This window comes from Amblyomma mixtum, chromosome 8, assembly GCF_055824585.1.
Source record: "Amblyomma mixtum isolate Tamu chromosome 8, ASM5582458v1, whole genome shotgun sequence".
Lineage (NCBI taxonomy): Eukaryota > Metazoa > Arthropoda > Arachnida > Ixodida > Ixodidae > Amblyomma > Amblyomma mixtum.
Window position 1 is genome coordinate 72860244 of NC_143019.1, and position 15992 is coordinate 72876235.

The window sequence follows — 15992 nt, forward strand, 5'->3', positions numbered from 1 at the left end:
TCATGATCTTGATCAGCTTGTTGATAGCCCTGAAACAGTGCGAAGTTCATAAATAGGCTAAAGTTATCATTTATCTGCAACGCTTGTAAGGGAAACTAGGAACACAGTTGATATGCACGTTCCTGAAGGCGGTAATTCTGAACAGCGCTCACCCACCACAGTGGTTCATTGGCTACGGTTTTCTGTTGCTTAACATGAAGTGGTATCCAGCGGCGGTTATATTCTTATGGGGGCACATTGCAAACATCTATGTGCTTATATTGTTGTGTGCAGTTAGGAATCTCAGGTGGACTAAATTATTCTACAATTTTCGATTACGGCGCTCCTCAAAGCCCACTGTGCCACTTCGTGGTGCATAACCCCATCAATCAATCAACGACATTCACAAACACATGGGATCCTCAGTAATGGGCTGTGGTTCGACAAGCATAAGAATGTTTTGCAACGAGCACAGAATATAATTATGCATGAAGTTGAAAGGTTTTCCTATTTTAGACAGAAACATTGCGGTGAAGAAAAGTAAGGACGAGAACATGAACAGACCACATTAAAGAAGAAGCAAAGACAGAATGTCACAATGGTAAAGTGCATCTTTAAAAAATTCACTTGTACTCGCTGCTCACTTGTCCTGAAACGTTAATAGTTATTTCTGCTTACGTGAAAAATGATAACGTTGCATCAATCTTCCCCCACGACGATTCCAACGTGTCTTTGTAGAAATTCAGACCATTCAAAACACGGTCCCCAAACAGCTGAAATGCAAGGGTCACTCGCATTTTCTCAAAGCCATTCGGCTGCAGATGTACCAGCGTGAGGCCGGGCATCGCCTTGAGAGTGATGTTCCCGCTGTCAATTCTGAACGCTTGCCTCAAAGGTTGGATGGAAACCTGAAATTATAGTTGTAAGTAGTAAGAGTTTAATGTATACTCACTCGCTCAGTGCAACTCAACAACATTAATCTGCAGGTTATTATAAGCCATCGACATGAAATCGAATAGCAATTAATAAGGCAATAGTCAGGAACAAACCGAATTTAAGTGACACTTATTATGAAGACAAAATACTTACCATCCCATTCGGAGTGTTCAGTGGGTGGCTGAGCAATGTATTCCTGACACACTTGATTAAGTGGGGAAAGTCAGACAGAAAATGCAGGTGACGAGCAGGATCTACAGGGTGCTCAGACTTGCAAGTCACCTTTCCTGACTCCACACCAATTCCTAAGATCTTCCACATGCGACGGTTCCATGAGGCTCCATCAGATGTAATAAAATCAACAAGAAGTCCACTGGCTTCAGCAAGTACTGTTGCTTCTATTATTATTTTAGCAAGGAGTTCCGCTTTCGCATTTCCTCGAGTGGCAAAGCAACCAATTATTTGCGTCCACTTCCCAGTAAAGGGGATGAACATTACCACCATCCCGTGGTCGCAGGGAACGCTCTCTCCTCCTTCGGTAAAAGAGCCCATGTCGACAAATCCCTCAATATGCCCGGACGACGTCACGTTCAGGTGCTCCGACAGTTTGAGTTCATCGACCAAGAGCCCTCCACGCCTGCTAAATGTGCTCATGTGTCTTGTTTTCTGCTTCAGTTGTCTCAGTATTTTAGTGCTGAAGCCAAAGCCACTCTTGTACAGCTTCAAGTAACGCTTCAGTGTGCTCTTGCTCGGAAGTGAGAGAATATTGTGCTTACGCAAATGCTCGTAGAGTTTGGCACTCCTCATCTTCATAAGGATACATTCTAAGATTCAATCTTTTGAGTACACATTACCCTTCGCACTTTTCTTCTTGGCAGCTGAAAAGCACTGTCGGACACAATCTTGCTGTTTCAAAGGCAGGGATGCAATCTGTTCCTGTAAAACTTCTTCAGGCTTTAGGGAGTTCTCCTCCTGCATTTGCTTCAACCGGTCTTTTAACCGCGCACAGCGAGAAAACAGTCTCCTATTTTTTTGTGCTGCTGCTCGGAGTCTAGCAGCAGTGGTCCGGGTGCGCTTTCTTATCAATCCCTTCAGCCTTGATTTTCGTGACTGAAGTGCCTTTCTGGTGTACCGGCAGGAGATGCATGCTTGTCCTGCAAAGAGCAAGTGAAACAAAACTTTATTCCGGGAATTGAAATTAGTCTGACTTTATAAAAAGTATGGCACACACCATAGTAAATGACTTTGTAAATTATCATGTGCTTGCGTGCATTTATATTCTTTACGCACAGAACACAAAAAATCATACCTTCAGATTGTTCCTTTCCTGTTCCCCATTACGGATGGTGACCTGCTGCTCTAGGCCTTCTGTTAAGTTGGACTTGGGCATCTGGCTCGTTGGCAAGGCACCAAGGCAGACACGATGCGAATCAGTTCTAAAAAGAACGTCCGCTGCTTGTTCACGACTCAGAATGGTTCCCTTTTCGACGATGCTGCCGTAGAGATGCGCCGTGTACTTGACTTCAGGCCCGTCGTGCTCTGTAAATATAACCGCCCTTTCACAGACAACTTCTTCGGACTTGCACATTATGAGCTTGCAGTATACAAATCCATTATGGCCCGGCACGTTGTGTGAACTCCAGTACACCGAAGGCACATCGAGAGAGCGAAGGCCTAACACAGAGGTTGCCTCAAACAGCTGCGGTTCAAGTGCGTCGCCTTGCAAATATGGCGTGTCAAGTGAAGCGAGTTCCTTTACAGCGTCATTGTGACTGTTTTGTTCAGTACAAGGCCTCTTGGGATCAGCAGAACACACCGTAGGGCTCTTCCGCTTTCTTGGCGCCCGAGGCGTCGGCGTCTTCTCCGATAAATAGCCCGGCGTGTTTGGTAGGAGCGTAGGTACGGCATCCGGCAGCAACTCTGGCTTTCCTCGCGGAATGCGTACCTCTTTCCCCTCTATAATGTGGACGTAATCCCGTAGGATACAAGAAGGATCGAAATGACGCTCGCAGACCGAGCAACTTTCATCAAGGACCTTATCTTTTCGATGCAGGTTTCGTTCCCAAACCTTTCTTTTTCCTTCATCTTTCGGCACGGCGAAGAGGGAAGGCTGCTCGCCTTGGGCCCACTTGTAGCCGGTGTCGCACCCCGGCGCAAAGCAATGACGTTGCCGTCGGCGATTAGGCATTGGCTCTCACTCGCGAACACCGCAGCAAAACATCACACTGCTAGCACTGCCCGTGCGGCCGAAACACCCCGTTTCTTCACAAGCAAGGTGGAGCTCAAGAAGCACGCTGCAACCCGCCGCAACACACGGAGAACGCGTCCGTACAGCCGGTGCGACTGCAGCGCCACCACATACATCCGGGACCTGTCTACGCTGCCGGCTTCACGACGGTGCGTGGCGCGCTCCGCCGCCTGAACACACTGCCCCTATTCTAGTACACTGTACCTACGGCGACGCCATGACGAAACTGATTTGCTGCCCCGCAGCAAAAAGAAATGCAGTGCGATACTTTGCTTAGTATTCTTTACCTGCAATAAATAACACCTAAATTCATTATATATTTATGCAAGTATTTTGCAATAGAGTAAAATGCATACGTAGTTGATTTCATTTTACTGTCCCTACCTCGGGTGAGCAACCGGATAAAAAACAAAAAATTTCTGTCATTACCCAATCCAGAACTATGCTTCGGTTGGGCCACAGAATTTTTCTTTCCGGCAACAGAAACTTTCTGTAAAATATCTGTAACTTCACTTCTTTTTTTTTACAGTGTAAGTTTTATTTACAGACGCGCAACTTTCAGTGATCAAGTCAATAAAGGAAAGTTCTTAACTTTTCACATCAGTTTTGCTTTCTTTCTTGCAGATGCAACAACTTCGGAAGCGCTGAGCTTTTTGCAATCATCTTTAGCGGCAAAATGCATGCGTAGTGCTATGTAAGAATGCAAAAGCTCGGCAGTTGTACTATCTCTGTGAGAGGGGCAGCCAACACTTGTCACATCGCTGGTGGTGGTGGTTGAAACATTTATTGCCAAGCATTGCAGATGGGGCAAACCCTGCCTCCCCTTACGTGGCACGAGGCAACCCTTAGGGGGTTGCCCTTCAAGGGCAAAGGACAGTCCTTGGAGGGCTATCCGCTTCAAGGCGTTGGTAATTATCCGGCGCTGGTCAGCAGCAGCAGAGCTGGCCAGGAGAGTCTCCCAGTATGACTCCACCGTCGTTGGGGATGGAGGGTGTTGGAAGGTGGGGCATGTGAGAAGGATATGAATAAAGTCTCCCGGTTTCCCGCAGAGCTTACAGGAGGAAAGGAACTGATCGGGGTAGCGAGCATGAAGAAGAATAGGGTTAGGAGCAGTACGGGTGTGGAGTCGGCGCCAGTGGGAGGCCTGGGTTAGGGTTAGGGAGGGAGCGGTGGTGCGTAAACGCGCCGGGTATCTCGGTAGTAGGTAAGGATATTTCTAAAGGTAAGCAGACGCTCCTGGGATGGCGGAGGGGTTCAACTCCAGCCCGGAAAGTGAGACCTCGGGCGAGGGAGTGGACCTCCTCGTTACCCGGGAGGCCTGCGTGTGCGGGGGTCCAGATAAGGGTTACAGGGCGGGTGGGGTGCCAGAAGCGTAGAAACCGAGCCACGGGGCGGGATATCAAGCCTGCGAAATTGGACAGGGCGGACTTTGAGTCGGAGAGAATTTTGATGGCAGTTGTGGAGATGAGAGCGGGCTCAGTGGCTGCTTCGATTTCAATTGCGCGGAACATGTTATAGAGTTCCCATGATGGCTTCTTGAGGCTCCCCTGCTTGAATTCTCTCCCTAGAGTGAGAAATGTCTCTGGGAATTCTGGATTTGAAGACTGAATGCTACTGATGCACTCCTGACACTTCTCATATTTAAGAAAGGATTTTACGAGGTAACCACACAAGTAGTATATGACGCAATCCTGGGCTGATGGTGTGTAATATCCGTGATCGGGAGCGACGCTTTCCCTAACTTGTACGGATCCGTAGATTTCAGATAACTTCCCCTCAATGGTCTTCTGAAGCTGCTCACGTGATGCAAGCCGTTCTTTTCTCCCAGCCTTCATCGTCTCTTCAACAGTGGCAAGAACGAATGTGGGTTCCTCTATCACATTGCTACCAACACAAGCGCTTATCGGTGCGTACAAACTCAACAGCCTGCATATGTGAGAGAAGCTTGTCAAAGTAGGATGGTCCTCATCACCTCCGTAGCTTCTGGTCAGCCCACGGTGTAAGAATATATTCTTACACCGTGGGTAAGCCCAAAAAACCTCTGAAAAATAAGATGCATGACTTTTTTTTTAAGTTAGAACGTACAATGTAGTCGTACGTACAATTGAAAATTTTCGAAATATATGCAGTTTAAATAAACGGGACCATTTTCAATATGGTTTCCGGGTGTTCTGCATGTTCGAAGTAAGTAATTAAGTTCAACTTAATGAGAGTCCACAAGTAAAAGAAAGAAGAAATTGCTCCCGTTTGTACTGCTCACCTCTAAAGGATCCTGATTCAGCTTTTCGGTAAGTACATAAGATGCTTCTTGGGATAAAAGATCTTTCGTGAGATCTAGGACTGACGCAAGAGTAGCACGAAGAGATTCAGTGGTAGGTTGCGAAGCAAACATAACAGTTCCTTGAGAAATGTGGTTCCTCTTCATCAGATTTAGTGCATCAAGGAACTTCTGGATGACCTGGAAGGTGAACCAGGAGGAAAAAAACAGTCAACAATGTTAGAGAAAATTTTCACCCATTTGCGAGATGTTTCGTTTATATGTGCTTACCTCCATTTCCTTCGAGGAGCTTGTTATTCCAAACTGAGGCAGTTTTATGTTTACAGCATCAAACAGACTGTTCACCATGAGCGTGAACTCGCTGGTGCCATCAGTCTTCCAGTCCAGGCTGCTTGAGCCGCTGGTAGACCCTTAGCCCGACTGCAGTACTGCGGCTTAATAGCTATAAAGAAAGAAATTAATACAATACTTTAATATGTGTCGCAACCGCGCCAAGGAGTTCTAGTTCGACTGTAAATTTGGCACACACTTCAGCACCTTTACTTACCTGAACAGCCAGCCGGACATTCATTTTTCTCATATTGTCGGAAAATGAAAGGAAAGCTCACGATAGAAGCTGCAACCGGAAGAAAAGGAACCGCCAGTTCATGAATGTGAGCTGTCGCCACAAGGTGATAGCCAGACAGGAGAAACAGTGCTGCCGCCGAAAGGATAGGAAAGGCAAGCTCAAGAGAGAGAGCTGTCACCGAAAGACGATGGAAGGCAGGCAAAAGAAAGAGTGGCGCCGCCGAAAGATGAAAGGCAGGCATAAGAAAGACGGGCGCTGCCGAAAAGAGAGAAAGGGCAAACGCGCGAAAACGGGTTGCCACGATCGGAAGCGCCAGCGTCGCCGGCAAAATGACAGCAGCAACGTCAGTAACGTTGTTAGCCCTGAAACTAGAGTCAGAACCAGAGCTAAAGAAATGTGCGAGGCATCGCTATCGCGCAAAGCGAAGCGCATAAGTGTGCCGAGGCTATTGGATCTGGGCAGTAGAGTAAACTGCAAAAAGAAAGCATACAAGCATTCACGCGAGAAAGAGTATCAAGGGATGAAACCGAGGTACAAGAGAGCGCTGCTCAAGAAGGTCAAAATAAAGGAGCGAGGCAGGGGTGAATCTTGCCGCGAGCACAGAGAGAGCAAGACGCGCAAAGGCGCGTGCTCTCATGCGGGCTCTCTCTTTCCGCTGCAGTCACGGGAGAAACCGCGATCCCACAGAAAGCGGCACGCGCGCGCAGATAAAACGCGTGTACGGCTCAATAGGCGAAAGTCTGTACGAGGCCGCAGTGACAGGGTCAGGAAAATTGGCAAGAAGAAACTGCCTAAGCGCTCGGCCAAGCTTAGGTATCGCGATGGAAAGCCGCGTGTCAGGATAACGCTCTCCAGTAGGCGCAAAATCAAAAGGCTCGGTAGAGGCGAACCACACATCGAGCGGAGAGGCAAAAGGGTGCGCGAGAAATTGAAGACTCGTGGGTCTCACTTGCCACCACGAACAAACGTAAAGAAAGAACGGTCACATCGGAAGCGTTCCGCACTTGTTATGGGACGTCGCGACTGGCGCGCGAAGCGCAAAGAAAGGGACAAGTCGGTAGTGAGTGAAAGCGAATCGCTCTCGTACTGTACCTCCCGTAGAAACTGGAAGGAGAAGTACAGAGAGAGAGAGAAAAAAAGCGCAGCCACAGTGAAAAAGGCAGACACTTCAGCTTCCACGGGAAGTGAGGCAAAAGCGAACGCAGACGCACTAAGCTGTGCGTTCTAAGCAAGGCTGCCTTCGCCACCTAATGACTTACATTTTGTCACTTCGCGAACAGCTGTTAAGTTCGCTCGCAGATCGGGGAAAAATTGATATCCTCATTTGTGGCCTCAGCTGAGTGTTTTTCTGGCCGAGTGATCTCAAGAGAGCAAATTTATTTTGCATTCATTTCATTCCGCGTATTTCCTGTGTTTGACACTTTGTTTGAGTTAATTGCCTTAGAGTTCTTGTATCCCACATCTGTCTTGTTGAAGAGGGAGCGAAAAGGGGACAGAACTATTGCTAGCGGAGTTTTATGACCTTTAAGTCTGGTGTATTGACGGGTGACGGATGGCGCTTGCTCGTGTTGGGTGTTGCCTGTTGTCGGTCGGTTCTTGGCAATATGCAGAGCGATCAACGACCGATGCTGAGAAGCAAGCTCCTCCGAAGGACCGAGCGAAGCTGATCCCGTCACCTGGGCGACAAAGCTGCGGAGCAGTGATCCTGTCCTGATGAGCGGGACCTGTTCACGGAAAGCAGCCTGGAGCTACCTGCGGCTGAACACCGGACGAGAACTTGGAGGTGCCTGGCGTACGAGCGCGCCCGCATCCGAGTCACGCGGAAGTAGCTCGTCTTCGTGGTGCATTGTCTGGCGGCGGTGGTGCTGTAGTGCCGGCGCCCACATTTCGCTGGCTGGCCTCTGTGGAAACCAGCGCTGCGCGCCCGCCGTCGCTCAGAGCAGGCCCAGACTCTCTCGGACATGTCGCGGCTTGCAGCGTGAATCATCCGCCTCGCTGGCGCCGACGCGGGCCCTTCCTCCTCCCCTCCTCTCCGTCGGCTCGAACACCTGCGGCGCTTCGCCAGCCGTCGCCTCTCGGCCATTGGCCTAATTTGAACGGTGGCCAGTGCCGTGACCTGATTGGAGGATTTGAACTGCTGGCTGCCGCAACCGACACCGGCGGCTTTAAAAACGGAGCCGCGCTGAGCCCCAGCAGTAGATGAGCCATCACGCCGGAGCTACGCTCGCCGCCGGGGCCGCCCTTCTTCTTTGTGCTAGCCCGTGGTGCTCTTGGTCCTTGTATCATGTAAAAGCCCTTGTACATACTGTACATAAAAGTCATTTGACTCACCGTCGCTTCGACCGTTTCCTGGCTCGGACTCCCCCAGTCCCAACAGTGGCGGCAGCGCTGGGATGCCCCAAAGTCCCAACACGGCGCAGGGTGATACGTTGCCTACAGGGCCAGTACGTATCGTGACGTCACGTCCGAGTTGGGAACGAGAAGCATGGAGGAAAAAAAACTGAGGAGGGAGCGGCCGGCGACAACCTTGAAGCCTAGTCTTAACAAGTAAAGATATAGTAAAAAAAAGAGAGTGTGTCCCCCCCCCCCCCCCCCCCGTGATCACACCACGTGATAGCGTGCGGTAAAATCTAGCCCCGCTATGCGCGCATGCGCGGATTAGCGCGGCAGACTGACTGTAGATCAACCTCCTTGCTGTAGACGCCCGCGCCGCGGGTCGCACTTACGCACGCACTAAAACATACCAAAACATAAAGGACAGACTCGGAGAGCGAAAAACTGAGGGAGAAAACGGCTTCCTAAACACTCGGCTTGCGAACGCGACAACGGGCGCTAAAAGCATTTCATGCTTAAAACAATGAAAGCGAAAGCAAAGCCGCCACCCGACTGAATGAAAGGCACTCCACGCGTTGGTCGACTCCTCCCACCGTCTGCGCGGAATTAAAAAAAGGCATGAGCCGGACGTTAATCCGATTTAAATTAGGGAAATCGGCCTCACGGGCTATAATTCGAAGTTTCTAAGAATGCTCGGAACGTGGATCGAGTTCCCGCGGCAAAAAGGCGAGTTTAGATACCTCTCCAGTGCACCTTTAAGGAAAGGAAGTGCGCATAACTGGCTCCTGCGGTCAGCGGACGCCTGAATCGCGCTTATAGGTATCTGGGGTGATGAGAGAGAAATGTGGGCCAGCGCTATGCGTTAGCGTTGACAACGGTGAGCGAACTCTAGCGATCAACCATTAACTGCCACCTGCCAGGGTGGCGGGGTGGGTGGGGACTTTAATTAGATATAAAGACAAACAAAGAGGAATTCCTTACCACTCATGTGGGAAAAAATCCCGTTCCTCTCGCTCGTAACGCCTCCCACGGCTTTGACAACCTCGTGAAATACTTGCATAGACCTCTTCTTTGAGAAGCAGGCATTGGTGCAGCAAGTCGAGCATATATTTATCTATTTCTCCGACCACAAAGCTTCCTTCATGGCAATCAAGGACTGTTAGCGGAGTGTTTCTTGACGAAGGAATATGTGCGAAAAATTAACGTTGTCTGTAATTATACACACATGTCTTGCTCGAATTCTTTGCCTCCATCTATCGAAAAGCTGGAAGAGCTGATGTGCTGCGCTCGAATTTCGCATTAGGAAGTAACGGAATCGTCGGCAATATTTTCTAACCTTGTGTCGCCATAGTTGCGTCATATTTGGTTATAGTTGGGGTTGACAGCTGTAGCGTGGGCAGGACTTGCTGGCAAGTTCCTGTCCAGTCCTCTAGTTAGGCTCCATGGTGGTTGGCTAGCACTATGACTGAAAGCATTTTATGGCTACCCCCTCTCAAAAATGATTGCTTTCTTAAAAAAAGGCGGAACGATGGAGGCATTTACAAAATAAAGGTAATTCGTAATTTATACATGATGGTTCCGTAAACCATTATGTATAAATTACGAGAACATGACGTGTTTAACTGCTTAAAAAAAAGTATATAGCGAAGTATACGCTTCGTTAAAGGAAGCATTTTTGCTTACTCGACGTTCCGATCGGAGGACCGATGTTTTTCCACTTGAAAAAAGATCGGCCCCCCGATCGAAATGTCGAGTCAGAAATATGTTTTCTTTAGCGAAGCGTATACTTCGACCCAGTTGAAGAAAAGGAACAGAGGTAAAAAATACAATACGAAAACGGTCAAAAATACGACAAAATATTTTGTAACTTTCACATAACGGCACATTTTTCTGTTCCTTTAGTATTTTTGTGTTTGGTTTATGGAGGTTTAACGTCCCAAGGCCACTCAGGCTGTGATTGATTGGGAGGCTCTACGTCCTTGCCCAGCCAAGGATGGCCGCGGAGCCTACCTGACCTTCTTAAAGCTTTTATCATTAGCCATGTATAATTTTTTTTTCCTCTGTCGTCACTAGATAACGCATATCAATGTTATAGGCTCTCTACACCGGCGATTATTTTAATATTCCTATAAAATTCTGCACAGGACAATTCCCTCATACCCTGAGCTTGGCGCATGATGGCCTCAGTTGCCTATGTGCCATAAAACCCAACAAACAAACCACTCAGGCTGTGACGAACGCCGTAGTGAAGGGCTCCGGAGATTTCGGCTACCTGGGGTACTTTACGTGCACGGACATCGCACGGTACATGGGCCTCTAGAATATCGCTTCCATCGAAATTTGACCGCCGCGGCCGGGGTAGACCCCGCGTATTTCGGGTCAGCAGCCGAGAGGAATAACCACTAAGCCACCACGGTGGTTATTTTTTTTTCTTGGTCTACTACTGTACTTTTTTCTCGTACATTTCTGTAGTCTATACTTCTTTTGTACATTTTTGCAGTTACTACACAAAATACTGTTCACTCCAAACAGAAAGGAGTTAAAAGGGAATAAAACTGTCCTTCAGCGCACACCCTTGTATAAAAGGGAGTGTACTACAGGACAGCTTACTCCCATTTAGGTGTATTTATGCCCAGAATGTTCTTACTGCAAGTTTTTGGTCATATACGCATACATTACAGAAAGTGTGTTGTGATGACAGAATTTTTGAGCGATACAAAAACTCGAATCGAGTGTAGGCCAGACGTGTAGGCTACTCAAAAGTATAGCAAATAAACACGCAGGAATGAAGGAGACGAACCTCTTAAGACTAGTCCAATCATTTATAATCAGCAGAATCATACGTGGCACCATACCTACGGCTAGCCAGAGCAGAAAAGCACAAGATTGAAATCCTAATCAGGAAAGGCGTCAAAAGCGCTCTGTGCCTCCCCCCGTAGACATCCACCCAGAACATTCAAACACACTAGACGAGCTCATTGAGGCTACCAGAGTAGCGCAGCAACAACGACTCCTACGCAGCCATTCGGGGCTAAAAATACTAGAAAAGCTAGGTTTTGAACCTCGAGGGCGGCTCAAACACACGGAGAATATCTCAACAGACACAAGGGACGAAATCAGAATCCCAGCACTCCCAAGGAACATGCATCCGGTGCACCATGAGGGTAGACGAAAGGACAGAGCGAAAGCTCTACAGAAAAAACTAGCCAACAGACAGGACGTCGTTTATACGGACGCGACGAAATATGAAGGCAGAACGGGTTTCGTTGCCCTACCCATTGGACCACAAAAGTCCGTCGAACATCCGTTTCAGATCCGAACGTCCGCTACTGTCCGCAACCCAATTTGAATGTCCATAATCGGCAATTAGCAAAGTCCACTGGTAGTAAACCACCGGAGGTCCTGCGGATTTTCGCTTTTGGACGTCCAACACTCGCGAACCGGCGAAAGTCCTGAGGATTCACTCTTTTGGACGTATGAGTCGGTCCAGCGCGGTATGATCCTCTGGTCATCCGCTGTACTACATATATGTGCCTTTGACATTTTTTCAAGTGCATATGTACGAGTTTTCGTTGTCAAACGAACAGTTACGTGCGTCAAATATGAAGCTAGCTCTGCAACCATAAGTTTCTACACATTCAAATAATTCAAAACGCGCTGTTACAAACGGGCCGGCGGCTGGCTGACGCTTGCCAACGGGTCGGCGGCGGAGCCCGCTTGTACGAAACGAGACGGGTGGCTTGAGCAAAAAGAACGAGGTTTATTTCGTGGCTTTGGTTTTCTTAGTCAGTCAAACAAAACGAGAAGGAAAGGAAAGCTGTGCTTGGCCATGACGCTGTGTGATACGATGAGCAGGGTGGAAGATGGCACACGTGGCGCTGACGAAGCAATTCGCTGTTCGCAGCACGCGCATTACTTTTGCGCCCAGCAACAACCTCTGCCAAAGCCGGTCCAGTGGCGGCGCGTCGCTGGCGTCGCTCTTTCGCGCGGCGGGAAGAGAGCGGAGTGGAAGCGGTAAGTCGGATTAGCCGCCGCGGTGGCTCAGCGGTTATGGTGCTCGGCTGCTGACCCAAAAGACGCGGGTTCGATCCCGGCCGCGGCGGCTAGAATTTCTTTGGAGGAGAAATTCTAGAGGCCCGTGTACTGTGCGATGTCAGTGCACGCTGTTGGGACTGGGTGTCCGAGCCAGGAAACGGTCGAGGCGACGGTGAGTAAAAGGACGTTTATGTACAGTATGTACGTACAAGGGCTTTTACATGATACAAGGGCCAAGAGCACCACGGGCAGCACAAAGACGAAGGGCGGCCCCGGCGGCGAGCGTAGCTCCGGCGTGATGGCTCTTCTGCTGCCCGTCTGCTGCTCGGGTTCAGCGCGGCTCCGTTTTTATAGCCGCTGGTAACGGTTACGGCAGCAGCCGTTCAAATCCTCCAATCACTGGCCACCGTTCAAATTAGACCAATGGTCGAGAGCCGGCCAGCGTCGGAGGAGTTCGCACCTACGGAGAGGAGGGGAGGAGGAAGGGTCCGTGTCGGCGCCGCGTGGCGGGATGAGTCACGCTGCATGTCGCGACTTGTCCGAGAAAGTCTGGGCCTGCTTTGAGCGTCGGCGAGCGCGCAGCGCTTGTTTAGACAGGCCCGCTAGCGAAATGTGGGCGCCGGCACGACAGCACCACCGCCGCCAGACAATGCGCCACGAAGACGAGTTACTTCCGCGTGGCTCGGATGCGGGGCGCGCTCGTACGCCAGGCTCCTCCAAGTTCTCGTCCTGTGTTCAGCCGCAGGTAGCTCCAGGCTCCTTTCCGAGAACGGGTCCCGCTCGTCAGGACAGGATCACTGCTCCGCAGCTTTGTCGCCCAGGTGACTGGATCAGCTTCGCTGGGTCCTTTAGAAGAGCTTGCTTCTCAGCATCGGTCGTTGATCGTTCTGCATGTTGCGAAGAACCGACCGACAACAGGCAACACCCAACACGAGCAAGTGCCCTCTGTCACCCGTCAATACACCAGACTTAAAGTCTCAAATCTCTGTTGGCTACATTTCTGTCCCCGTTTTGTTCCCTCTTCTACAAGAGACACATGTGGGATACAAGAACTCCAAAGTAATTAACTCAGACAAAGTGTCAAACACATGAAACACTCGGAATGAAATGAATGCAAAATAAATTCGCTCTCTTGGGATCACTCGGCCAGAAGACACTCAGCTGAGGCCACAAATGAGGATATCAATTTTTCCCCGATCTACGAGCGAACTTTTAACAGCTGTTCGCGAAGAGACAAAATGTAGGTCACGAGGAGGCGAAGCCAGCCTTGCTTAGAACATACGGCTTAGTGCGTCTACGTTCGCGTTTTCCTCGCTTCCAACGGACGGTAAACGACACTCGCTACAGCGGAAACTAGTGACTGCCTTTTTCGCTGTGCTGCGCTTTTCTCTCTCTCTCTCTACTACCGTGGTAGCTAACGTCTCTGCCTCTTTCGCGGTAGACGCGCTGTTCTTTCTCTCTCTACTACAGCGGTAGCTAATGTCTCTGCCTCTTTCGCGGTATACGCGCTTTTCTTTCTCTCTGTACTTGTCTTTCCAGTTTCTACGGGAGCTACAGTACGAGAGCGATTCGCTTTCATAGACTGGCAACTTGTCCCTTTCTTTGCGCTTCGCGCGCCAGTCGCGACGTCCCATAGCGAGTGCGCAACGCTTCCGATGGGACCGTTCTTTCTTTCTCTCTGTTCGTGGGGGCAAGTCAGACCTTGCACGAGTCTTGACTTTCTCGCGCATCCGTTTGCCTTTCCGCTCGGTGTGTAGTTCGCCTCTACACGGCCTTTTGATTTTACGCCTACTAAGTGGCGTCATTTCGAACCGCGGCTTTCTATCGCGATAACTGTGCTTGGCTGAGCGCTTAGACGGTTTCTTCTTGGCAATTTTCTTGCCCCTGTCACTGCGGCCTCGTACAATCTTTCGCTCTTTGAGCCGTACAAGCGCTTTCCTTCCGCGCGCGTGCCGCTTTCTATGGGAGCGCGGTTTCTCCCGTGAATGCAGCGGAAAGCAAGAGCCCGCATGAGAGCACGTGCCTTTGCGCGTCTCGCTCTCTCTGTGCTGGCGGCAAGATTCACACTTGTCCCGCTCCTTAATTTTCCGCCTCCCGGGCAGCGCTCTCTTGAATCTCGGTTTGGTGCCTTGGTGCACTTTTCCGCGCGAATGTTTGCACGATTTCTTTTTGCAGTTTATTCTACTGCCCAGACCTATGTGCCGCGACACACTTATGCGCTTTGCTTTGGGCGATAGTGATGCCTCGCACATTTCTTTAGCTCTGGTTCTGACGCTAGTTTCAGGGCTGACAACGTGACTGACTTTACTGACGTCATTTTGCCGGCGACGCTGGCGCTTCCGATGGTGGAAACCCGTTTTCACGCTTTTGCCCTTTCTCTCTTTTCGGCGGCGCCTGTCTTTCTTATGCCTGCCTTTCATCTTTCGGCGGCACCACTCTTTCTTTTGCCTGCCTTCCATCGTCTTTCGGTGACAGCTCTCTCTCTTGAGCTTGCCTTTACTGACCTTTCGGCGGCAGCACTGTTTGTCGGTCACCTTGTGGTGATAGCTCACTTTTCGGAACTGGCTGTTACTTTCCTTCTGGTTGCAGCTTTCTTTCTCGTGCTTTCCTATCATTTTCTCCTGAGGAAGCACATGCCGCTTTCGTCACCTAGGTTCCTGTTCTCTGACAATGTCACTATGATTCTCAGCCGATTCACGTGCGCTACCTAGATCAGACCTGTCTTTGGCGCCTTCACTAAGTTCCTCAAAGCTGCGCTCTTCCTGCTCAGCGTCTTTGAGTGCACATTCGTCCTCGTCTTTCTCGGACGGGATGACGTCTACAGCCCCCATGTCGTCTGGAAGGTTCTGTTCTCCACTGTCGTCCAGCGCCTTAGCTTCTACAGGCGCGGACGAACCAGTGTTTTCTCCTGACATTAGTGTTGACACGCAACTCGCGTCGTGCTCCTGACGCTTTTCACCCAATTTCGGATGAGGGTCGGCTCTGCACTCAGTCGCGATGTTCCCGCTACTGCAGCTTCTTTCTGGAATGTCGCAAAGCTCAGAGCAGTGCGAAAGCACGGGACTCGTTTCGCATCGCTCGCTGCAAACACCAGCGCACAACTTAGCGTCAGCAAACTCTCCATGCGCCTGCTTCCGTTGATCGTAAGTTTCGGGTTTCTGCATCTCTGCCGAACGCGCTGAACAACACGGTGTGCCGTCCTCATCTACTTCGCTTGCGTCGGCGCAAGTGTTTTCACTAATGTCCAGACGGACGTCCTCTCTGCCCTGTTCGGCAACTTCTCCTGCTTTCGACACGCTAGGGGATTCGCTTTCCGGTAACTCCGCCACAATCTCAATGGGCGAGACCTCTGTTAGTGCATCGTCCGATGCTGTGACTACCTTATCCGACGGTGTAGAGGTTTTCTCAGTTGGCGAATGCGGGGCAATTCCCACTGTTACAGCAGCAGTTACATCTGCCAAGTACGGACTACGTTCCTCTGTGCCGCACTGGCAGGGCTGCTCTACAGCGACGCTCTCTACCTCTGTGTCCCGATCCTCCGAACCTTCCGCATTTTCGAGCCATTCTAAAATGTCGGCTTTAAACTGGTAGGGAAAATCGTTAAACGATGGAGT

General features: G+C 50.0%; 1 protein-coding gene, 1 long non-coding RNA gene and 1 pseudogene across 2 annotated transcripts in view; 1 reads left to right on the forward strand and 2 right to left on the reverse strand.

The window, feature by feature from the left end:
- Nucleotides 1-15992, forward strand: part of LOC149332979 (uncharacterized) — a 90003-nt gene that overhangs the window by 58843 nt on the left and 15168 nt on the right. The window lies entirely within an intron of this gene.
- Nucleotides 1766-3334, reverse strand: LOC149332982 (uncharacterized; annotated as a pseudogene).
- Nucleotides 3447-6021, reverse strand: LOC149332983 (uncharacterized). Its single transcript, XM_089557605.1, has 4 exons — nt 5989-6021; nt 5554-5621; nt 4592-5146; nt 3447-3450 (listed from the first exon to the last, which is right to left on the reverse strand). Exons 1-4 carry the CDS (start codon nt 6019-6021, stop codon nt 3447-3449), a joined length of 660 nt encoding a protein of 219 aa, XP_089413731.1.